Source organism: Hevea brasiliensis, chromosome 16 (assembly GCF_030052815.1).
Source record: "Hevea brasiliensis isolate MT/VB/25A 57/8 chromosome 16, ASM3005281v1, whole genome shotgun sequence".
NCBI classification, from domain to species: Eukaryota; Viridiplantae; Streptophyta; class Magnoliopsida; order Malpighiales; family Euphorbiaceae; genus Hevea; species Hevea brasiliensis.
Genome location: NC_079508.1, coordinates 21,450,899 through 21,462,440, shown reverse-complemented (window position 1 = coordinate 21,462,440; position 11,542 = coordinate 21,450,899). Strand labels below are relative to the sequence as shown.

At 35.5% G+C, this 11,542-nt stretch overlaps 1 protein-coding gene across 1 annotated transcript; it reads left to right on the top strand.

Moving 5' to 3' along the window:
* Window positions 1-10,080: 10,080 nt before the first annotated feature.
* On the top strand, window positions 10,081-10,704 carry LOC110673373 (uncharacterized). The gene is made up of 2 exons (XM_021836493.2): window positions 10,081-10,345; window positions 10,451-10,704. The coding sequence occupies exons 1-2, from the start codon at window positions 10,081-10,083 to the stop codon at window positions 10,702-10,704; spliced, it is 519 nt and encodes a 172-aa protein (XP_021692185.2).
* Window positions 10,705-11,542: the final 838 nt, after the last annotated feature.

The window sequence follows — 11,542 nt, the reverse complement described above, 5'->3', positions numbered from 1 at the left end:
TGGTTTGATATTAGTTTTTATTTTGTTAATGTGTTTATTTCGTTATTTATTTACTTGTTTTTAATCTTAGAATTCCATTATGACATTAATAAATTTTGTATTAATGGATATTGATAATGAATTATATATTTTGGATATTAGGGTTGAGTTGGGTTCCCAAATTGTTGTGTTTTGTATTTGGTTGAGTTGGACTCCCCAAATTGAGTTCTAATAGTTTATAATAATGTTTTATCTTGTATGATGGGACTTGAGTTTGGGTCTAATGATGGGTTAGTGAATAGTATAGCTTACTATAAGTTTCGAGGGCTTTAAACTAATCCAAGTCTTAGTATCAGTCTGACCCATGGGTTTTGGTCGTGACACACCCTTTACTCAATTATATAATAGATATATAGTATATTTTATTTCATAATAATTTAAATTTATATTCATTTTTCAAATATATAGAAAAATATTAGCCTATTTTAAAATATATCACATTGTATGTTTCAATCTTTTTTTTTTCTAGTCGAAATAGGCTTGTTGACTTACAATAAAAAAAAATGCTTTTAATTTTTTGAAGTGTTGATATTATGTAACACCCCTAATTTTTAAATAATTATTTTATATATAAATATTAATATTTTATTATATTAAATATTATGAAAATTTATTTGAAATTTTCTAAATTTTAAAAATCGGGTTTGATTTTCTTAAAATAATAAATTTTATTTGTAACACCCTAGGCAAATCTCACATCGACAAAACACGGGAGAGATGTTGGGTTTATAAGTTGGTGGTTCGTAACCCCAATTGACGCGTTTTAAAACCTTGAGGGCTTCGGCCCAGAGCAAACAATATCACTAGTGGGCCGGGCCATTACATTTATGGTATCAGAGCCGCTCCGCGTGCAACCTTGAACGATGGTGGGGCAAACCTCAGTGAGGACGCTGAGTCCCATAAGAGGGGTGGATTGTAACACCCTAGGCAAATCCCACATCGACAAAACACGGGAGAGATGCTGGGTTTATAAGTTGGTGGTTCGTAACCCCTATTGACGCGTTTTAAAACCGTGAGGGCTTCGGCCCAGAGCGAACAATATCACTAGTGGGCCGGGCCATTGCATCATTAATTTTTAGAAATTAATTTAATAGTGATGTCTTTTGGACTCACTAATGCACCAGCGGCCTTCATGGACTTGATGAACAGGGTGTTCAGGCCATTCCTAGACCATTACGTCATTGTCTTCATAGATGACATTTTGGTATATTCCTGCACTGAGGAAGAGCATGTTTGGCACCTAAGGATGGTACTGTAGACCTTAAGGGAGCATCAGTTGTATGCAAAATTTCCATAATGTGAGTTTTGGCCAGAGATACATCTCATTCTTGGAACATGTGATCTCTAGTGAAGGTATTCAGGTGGATCCCAAGAAAATTAAAGTAGTAACTGATTAGATTAGGCCTACTACAATCACTGAAGTATGGAGTTTTCTAGGCCTAGTAGACTATTATAGACGTTTTGTGCAGAATTTCTCTAGGATAGCAGCTCCTCTAACCAAGTTAACTTGAAAGAATGTCCTGTTCTTTTGGACAAATGAGTGTAAGGAAAACTTCTAGAAACTTAAATAATGTCCAACTATAGCCCCTGTGTTGACATTGCCTATAAGTGGATAAGGATATATAGTGTGCTTTGATGCTTCTAGAATTATATTAGGGTGTGTCTTAATGAAGCACGAAAAGGTAGTAGCATATGCTTCGAGGTAGTTAAAGAGGCACGAGCAGAACTACCCCACTCATGATCTAGAGATGACGACTGTAGTGTTTGCATTAAAGATTTGGAGGTACTACCTCTATGGTGAAGTATGTGAGATATACGCTGACCTCAAAAGCCTAAAGTACATTTTTCAGCAAAGGGACTTAAACCTGAGGCAGAAGAGGTGGATGGAACTTCTGAAAGATTATGATTGTACCATTCAATACCACCTTGGTAAAGCGAATGTGGTGACAGATGCCTCGAGTAGGAAATCTTTTGGTAGCTTAGCGCATATATCAGCGGAAAGGAGACCATTGATTCGAGAGATACATGAGTTAATGGATCAAGCTTTGATTCTGGATATATCAGATGAGGGTGCACTATTGGCATATTTTAGAGTGAGGCCAGACCTGCAGGATAGAATTATAGTTTATCAACATAGAGACCCATAATTGATGAGAATGGTGGAAAGGGTACAACAGGGAGAAGACTATGAGTTTGGGTTTAGTATAGATGGTGATCTTATGCAAGGTTCCAGGATATGTGTGCCAGATGTGGACAACCTCAGACATGAGATTATGGAGGAGGCACACCATGCACCTACAATGTCCACCCAGGCTCCACCAAGATGTACCATGATGTAAAAGACAGGTACTGGTGGAATGGCATGAAGAAGGATGTAACACCTCTCACCCATTTACAGTGTAGCCGAGCAAGGTGTGTCACATAGAGTGCCGGAGCACCTTATCTGATTTTATCTTATCTTCAGAATACTCATTTGGACTTGAATAGCTTTTGTGTAAAATTCATATCATTTAGTTATAATTTAAAACTTTTGATAAAATAGAGTTTGTACAATTTTTAATGAAAATCCGACAGAGTGTCGATTGTAAATTGGGCAAAACAGTTCTTCTACACCTGTCAAAAATAGTTTCAATATAGTATACTCAATCTCAACAATCAATTTGTCTCAATAGATTCTCAATGGAGTCTCAAAACTCCTCAGGATTCTCAACAGAATATTCACACCTCAATAAGGCATTCACATTTATTTTACAGTCTCATTCAGATCAAATTAATCTCAAATACAGAAAGAAATACTTAATTTTACTTAATTACAAAATATACAGATAATTACATAAACTTTAGATTACAAAGCTTTACAAAATATGTGGTAAAATCCCAAAGCTGATACAAAATACAAAATATTGATTTTACCCTATGTCCTACCATGCATGCAATGCAGTGCAAGGGACTCTGGACTCCTGTGCAGATTTGTCTCTCAACCCATCTTAGGTCTGTTGGGTTCCCCAACTGTGTCTCCAGTACCTACGCGTGGCAAATGCAACGTGCTAAGCAATAATACTTAGTGGTGCCAATATAAAATGGAACTAGACTAAAATAATTAACATAATTATTTATTGCAGTCCTGATACTAATATCTCTGACAGACTAATGTTTTGGTAATTCTGACACTAATACATCTTACAGACTGGTATTTTGGTAATTCTTAATAAAGTTATGAATTTATTACTTTTTATGTCTTTATTAGGTAATTATTTATTTAAACATAGTTTAGTTGCCCCAAATGACCAAAACAGCTGACCAGAACGGATAACGAGTAAACAGGCACTGGGTATCAAGTACCTCGAGCCCTCACACCATCGATCATAAAGTATCTCCCGGTGTGCAGGTATAGCTAATAGGCCATATAAATGTAGGTATGGCTAATAAGCCATATAATTCATAAGGCATAAGGCCAAGCAATCATCATAATCAGATCAGCCAAAAAGGCTATTAAATCACAGGTAGGCATAATAAGCCACAAACACAGATAGGCGTAAAGCCACAGATATGCAGTATTACTAACAGGACCCTAATGGCATGCCAAACTATCCAAACCAATCAAACTAGGATACTAGGGCATGTATTAAATTTTAATATATAATTCTTTGTATTTAATTTTTATTGGTCATTAATCAATTTAATGGTCAACTTAAATTGTTGACTTTTCATCACGGTATTTAAATTTTCAATACTTACTAATCAGATTGCTAGTCAACTCAAATTGTTGACTTCTCATACACGATTGGTAAATTAATTTTATTGTCACCAATATCTCACATTTCTCACTTTATACAGGTTAGCATTTGTTGCCAATTTCATTTCCAAGCTTATTGCATTTTATTGCAATTTATCTGATTTTTGTACACTATTTTGACCTAGCTGGATGACCTAGTTTTCTTGATTTCTGGGTTCTGGTCAAAATTACAATCTTGTAGGTCTATGTCTTATTGAACTTTTAGCACTAATTTTAGGTCATTTGGAGTTTTCTAGACCAAGTTATGGTCATTTTGCTAATGCTAGACAGATTGCACTTATATTGCAAACTTATGTCATTTTTAGGTCATTTCTAATTCTAATAGGTTTTGTAACCAAACTTGGGCAAGCAAATTGACTTGCTTAAGGTCATTTCTGGGCTTTGTGGTCTCTACCAACGTTGTAGCCCTATGTCTAAGCTTTCCAACGGTATAAATTTTAGGTCATTTTGACCTATTTTCACTTAGTTATGGCCGATTTCGTGAATACTATTCATATGGTCAGATTTTAGGGTTTGCAAAGTTGTAATTCCGGATTAGGTCAAGTTTATGGTCACTTTCCGGATAGAATTTCAACAATGTTTCTACATAAAAGTTGGCACATTTTATGCCTAGTTTTACCTCCAATTGGCCTCATACCAATTGGGGTTACATAATTAGGGTTATTGCCCCAAATGCATATTGCCCTTATACCATTTCCAAATACCAATCAATTATGTAACACCCCTATGTTCGGTAGTGCGTTCTACTGTTCCTGTAACCAGTGTTGTCCGGACAACTAGGATGCTTAGAACTACACTTAGATATGAGTGAGGAGACATAAAATAATGAAATACAAGAAAAAAAAGTATAAGAAAAACAAAGGAAAAATAATAGCAATGAAATGTAACCAAGTTAAACGAGCCGAGAACCCTAGCGATGGGTGACCGCACCGGAAAGTTGCGGCTTGGACCGTTGACTAGCCCTGGACCGCGGGGGAACCTTGGAAAATATTTTTAGGACTTAAATAAATGTCTATTGAAGTATAAATATCATTAGAAATATCAAAGAAAAACGGGAAATCGAGAAAACGACAAAACTCGGTGTTACCGAAAAATCAGGAATACAACCCAAACAGGGGCATTATGGTCATTTGACACCCCGAGTTGTCTTTTGACCTAAATGTCCATTAAAAATAAATGATATTACACTTGAAAAATGTCATGAAAAATTAAATTGGTGGTACATAATTTAAATAGCAAAAGATAAGAGTTAAATGTGGGAATTTGGAAACTTTAGAATAAATAAACATTAAAATTTTTAATGGTGCTCCACTAACTCCACTTAAGTGGACCACTAAACATATTGTGGCAGAAAATAACTTCATCTTCCTCACCTTGCCAAAACCAGCTGAAACCAAGAGGAAGAGAAACCTCCATGGCCTAATCTTTTCCAAGCTCCATGCAAGCTTGAAGTAAGCCCCTTTTCCACTTGATTTCTTCACTAAAGTTGTTCTACACAACTTGGGCAGTAGATAGGCAGCAAGAAAATTAAGTTTTGGTGAGGTTTTGAAGAATTTCAAAAGTGGTAAGTATGTATTTTTAATTATTGTTTCATTAAACTTTGAATGGGTGTTGTGGGTAGTTGATTTGTGGAAGGATTTTTGAAGTTTGATGAGTTAATGGAGAGGTACATTTTGGCAGCCATGGAACTTCAATAAGAACAGTTTATACTTGCATGTAAATAGTGGTTCGAATGATGATTTAAATGTTTGATTGTATTGTACTTGAATTCCATGTGTAAGGTATGATTTGGAAGCTTAAAAAGTGAAAGTGGAAATTGATGGGTATGTATAAACTTGTGGCAGCCTTATGAAGAAGATCAAAATGTGTTGTTTCATGGTTTGGTTTATGGAATTATATTTTTGAATTATGTTGTTATGGATGGCAGCATGTATGTGTGTATCAAGGTTTGAATTTGGACATGTAAATGAGGTGCATTCATGTGTTTAATTGTTGTAATTGGACTTGGAAAATTCTGGGTTATAGTGTGCATATTGAGAATGGTTATAAGCTGCCAAAATGACCAAAAATGAGTTGCTAAATGTGTTAATGTTATGGTACAAACCAGAATTGGCATAGAAGAGTGACTTGGTAAGCATAGGATGTGTAATTGGTAAAGGATGAACAAATTGTAATAGGGCAGTGTATGTTTTGACTTAGAACCTTAAGTGTGTGGCTCCAATTGGTATGAGACCAATTGGAGGTGAAACTAGGCACAAAATGTGCCAACTTTCATGAAGGAAGCTTACCAAAATTCTGCTTAGAAGGTGACTTGAAAAATGACCAAATCCGGATTAGTGGCTTGAAAGCCTGAAAATTGACCATTTGGGCAGTAGTTAGTTTTTTGATCATAACTTACTCAAAACAAGTCCAATTGACCTAAAATTTTTATCATGAATAGTTGAGACATATATCTACAATTCTTATGAAGACACCAACACCCAAAAATGACCATAAGCAAGTCAAATAGCTTGCACAAGTTCAAGTCCAAAAACTAGCCGAACCAAAAGTGACCTAAAAATGACCTAAAGTTACCATTTTGATGCATTCTGTCCAGCATTGGTAAATTGACCATAACTTGGTCTACACAACTCAGAATGACCTGAGATTTTGCCCTGCGTGCAATAAGACATAGACCTACAAGTTTGTAGTTTGGACCGAAACCCGAAAATCATGGAAACTAGGTCATCCGGCTAGGTTAAATTGGTATACCGAAATCTGGCAAATTGCAATAAAATGCAACATACTTGGAAATGAATTTGGTAACATGTACCAATACTAAAAGGCTACAAATGTGACATATTGGTAACATTAAAACCTAATTCACCTAGAGTGCATCGAGGGTCAACATCTTAGGTTAACTAAGGAAATAATAGAATTCAATAAGTTAATTATTAAGCTTTATTCTTAGAGACAGTTTAAATGAGTATTAAAACACTTCAAATTGTGTGTTTCAGTTAGCAAAGACTCAGGAAAGGGGAAGGAAACACTGAGTCAAGGCTAAGAGACAGTTATCAGAGGTTTGTGCACAACAGTTATTTCTTTTGAATTTTCAATTGAAATAAATTATGACTATTTGTATATTATTATTTTAAATTGTGAAAAATTGTTTGAATGATATTTGATGGATACTTATTGATTGAAAAGCATTGTAAATGGTTTGAAACCACAGCTATCATGTATATTGATTGAATTCCTCGCTAGCTTGTCTAGTGGGATGAATTGAATTCCCTCTCTGGCTGAAGTGTTGAGGTGTGTGCCTGTTGAAGACGAATAAATTGAGTACTCATATTATTGCTTGCTAGCTATGTTATTCCTCACTAGCAATCGGCTTTTGGGATGAATTGAACTTTGGCAACATGATTAAGCTGTGTGTGTATGATTTATTGATATTTATTGTGATATTGTGAAATGGAGTTTAAATTCTTATTGACATTCACTGTCTTTGAATTTAACTATGGTTTTTAGTATCCACTATTTATATGACTTATGATTTGTGATTTAAAGTTGCATTGTGTTAATGTTGTGCACCACTGAGACATTGGCTCAGCGATAGCTTTTCATTGCTGTCGCAGGTAGACTGACTGACAGGGCAGCAGACTAGGCTGCTAGTACTACACTGAGAGATCATCGGGTATATTGAGTATATCATATTTTGCATTTTGTATTGTAATGTATGTTCACTGTATGTATATATTGTTCTTGGTTTTGAGCAGTTGTAAGTTAAAATTGTACATTAAAGTTGTAAACTAAATTTGTAAATTATTTTGATTTGTAAATATTGTGATATATTTCTTTTATCTCAGCTTTTGAAAACACTGGAAAAATTATTGTGGATTTGAGTTGCCAAATGTTGAGAAACTTATTGTGTTGATTTGATGTTGGAGTTTGAGATTAAGAAATATATTTGAAGTTTTTACAGGTTTTTTGAAGAGCTGTTTTATTCAAAATACAAATGGCACTCTGCCAAAATTTTTACAGAAATTATTAATTCTTCAAATGTATTATCTAGTTTCACTTCAGTTAAAAAAAAAAATATTTTTAACACCTATAAATAGTGCTCCTCACTGTAAAAAGAAGTAAGAAAATGTTTAAAATCCCTTGTAGTGTATTTAATGGGTTATCAGTAGACAAAGTTGGTAATTCATTAAGTATACTACGGGATCATGTTATGCCTTACGGAGGGGTAGGGTGTGACAAATTACACATTCAAATTTCTACACCTTAGCTCCCCATACCTAAATTCTGGATTGGTAACATACTAACATCATTCATCACATCTCATTATGGTCAATTTGGGCAGTTTATACAAATCCTCAATACACCAGATACAATTCTTAATTCACAAAGTCAAAATCCACATAATTTACACATGAAATCACTTAACTAATACATGAAATCCCAACAATAATTTACATATACTTCCATTAATCCCTTAGTACCATAATTCATCAAGTAAATTCATGAATTCAAGCACTCTTCATTGAACCTCAAGGCTATCGAAATGCCTCAATTGCCAAAGTCTTCCACAATTTCATTCAAACCCTCAATTCAAATACTCAAACACACATAAACATGGAATTAATTTACTAACACATCAAATTACTTTAATCAATCTTAATTCCCATCAAATTCATATAAGAACAAACCACTTACCTTTCACTTCCATGGCTGCCCAAAATTGAATATATCAATAACTCATCAAATCCTTCAATTTCCTTCACCAAACTACTCTCCTCAACCTTAATACAAACTTTACTTAAGAAAGGAAGGAATTTGGACACTTACCTCTTTTTGGAGCTTGTTAAATCTTCACTAAAACTCCTTCTTTTTGCTCCCAATATGCTGCCCAAGGTGTGTAGATAAGAATTAGTGAAGGAACTTAGGAAAAAGGTGACTTGATCATGGGTAGATGGAGCTTGGTCATGGAACGGCAATGGAGGTTGGGAGAAGAATATCAATTTGGCATGGAGAAGATGAAGGTTGAAGATGAAGTGGTTAGTGGATATACACATGTCCCTTATGCTTATATAGTCCATAGTGCTCCACTAACTTAAGCTTAAGTAATTAAATAATCAACTTTTTAATTATTTCACATTTTACTCTTAATTTCTCTTAATTACTCCACACATATGATTTCAAATTTTCATGGCATTATTGAAATTTAATACCACTTATTTTTCATGGACATTTAGGTCAAAAGTCAACTCTAGGTGTCAATTGACCAAAACTCCCCTCTTCATATTGTATTTCAGATTTTTTGGTAACACCGATTAATTTCTTGACCCGCCAAATTCTTTAATTTTCATTTTCATTTACACTGACTTACTAAATTTTCATTGACATTTTCACTATCAATTACACCTCAGTAGACCTTTAATTAGGTCCTAAAAATATTTCCTAGGGTTCTCCTCGGTCCAGGGCTAGTCAATGGTCCCCACCATAACTTCCCGATGCAGTCACCCATCGCTAGGGTTCCAGCTCATTTAACTTAGTCACATTTCATCTCTTTTATTTTTCCTTAATTTTTCTTATCTCATATTTCATCATTTTATACCTCCTCACTACCAATTAAATGCAGTTCCAGACATTCTGACTTTCAGGGTAGACATTAGCCGTCGGAACAGCAGGACAAACAGACTACGTAAAGTGAGGATATTACAAAGGACATAGCCAACTTTGTGCCCAAGTGCTTAACATGTCAAAAGGTAAAGTTTGAACATTATAGGCCATCAGGGAAGTTACAAGAGATTCCCATCCTGGAGTGAAAGTGGGAAATGATTACTATAGATTTCATGATTGGATTGCCTCGTACCACACGTGGATATAACTCAATGTGGGTGATCGTTGATTGTTTGACCAAATTAGCTCATTTCTTGCCTGTGCAAATCACTTATTCTGTTGCTCAATATGCTAGGTTCTATATTCATGAAATAGTTAGATTACATGGAGTTCCTACTTCCATAATATTTGATAGGGGGCCCCAGTTCACTTCTCAATTTTCGAGAAAGCCGCAGGAGGCACTTGGCATACAGTTAAACTTTAGTCTAGCCTTCCACCCTCAGACAGATGGGCAGTTTGAAAGGACAATTTAGACAATGGAGGATATGCTTCGTATGTGTATTCTAGACTTTAGAGAACAGTGAGATGATCAATTGCCTTTAGTGGAATTTGCTTATAATAATAGCTATCATTCCAGTATCGGGATGGCACCTTATGAGGAGCTATATGATAGAAAGTGTAGGTCCCCTCTGTGTTGGACAGAAGTTAGAGAAGCAAAGTTACACGATGTATACCTGGTGCAGTACACTTCAGAGATGATCCCTTTGATCAGAGAATGGTTGAAGATAGCCTTCAATAGACAAAAGAGCTATGTAGACCCTAGGCGAAAGGATGTAGAGTTCGCAGTGGGTGAATATGTATTCTTGACGGTCTCTCCAATGAAAGGAGTCATGAGGTTTGGGAAGAAAGGCAAGTTGGCACCTATATACATAGGACCTTTTGAGGTCATTGATAGATTTGGGACAGTTACCTATAGATTAGAGTTACCATCAAGCCTTTCTTATATCCACCTAGTATTCCACATCTCCATGCTGAGGAAGTATGTTCCTAACCCTTCACATGTGCTGCAACCAGATGTAGTAGAGTTGAATGAGAACCTGACCTTCGAGGAGCAGCTTATAGCCATAGTGGACTATCAGATGAGGCAGCTAAGGTCAAAGCAGATCCCTATGGTTAAGGCTTTGTGGAGGGGCCAGTTAGTGGAAGAATGCACTAGGGAGTCAGAGCGGGACATGCGCAGCAAGCATCCATATTTGTTCAATATGTAATCCTGTAATTCTATTCTGTCTTGTGTAAAATTCGATGATGAATTTTTTGTAAGGAGGGAAGAATGTAACACCCTTAATTTTTAAATAATTATTTTATATGTAAATATTAATATTTTATTATATTAAATATTATGGAAATTTATTTGAAATTTTCTAAATTTTAAAAATCGATTTTCTTAAAATAATAAATTTCATTAATTTTTAGAAATTGATTTAAAGACCACGTGACAAATTTAAAAATATATTTAGACTTGAAAATTTTTTCTGAGATTTTAGTAATTTTTTCAGAATTTTCAGGTCTCGTTTTGGGTCTCAGGGTAGAGTAAAAATTTAATTTTTGGGTATCCAGAATCAGACTAGCCCTTTTCCTTCTTTTTCTCCCCTCCTTGGGCATGCCTCAACACCACCCCTTTCTCTCTCTTTTTCTCTCTCCTCTCTCCTCCCCTCGCAGACCAACCGCCACCCCACCCTCTCCAGCTTACCGATGCACCACCTAGGCACCTCCCCCTCATCGGCTGCCATCCCAGGATGCTAGAAAATGTGCCCAAAGAAACCTCCATGTGCAGCATGACTTTTGGTCTTCCTAGCCAAAATTCAGCCTATCCGGCCACCAATCGGAATGGATCTTGTCCCAAACACCTTCTACTCTTCGAGAGCTTTCCATAGACACCAAGATCACAATTTTTCATTGAGTGAATTGTCCAATTTTAGCCCGAAAAGTTTTAGCCTATTTTGACTTTTGGGCTACATTTCTCCCAAACTGGGAACCCATAGAGATTCCGAGAGTACTAGCATGCTCCACTCGATGAGAGCTTCGTGGTAATATAAATTTTAAAAT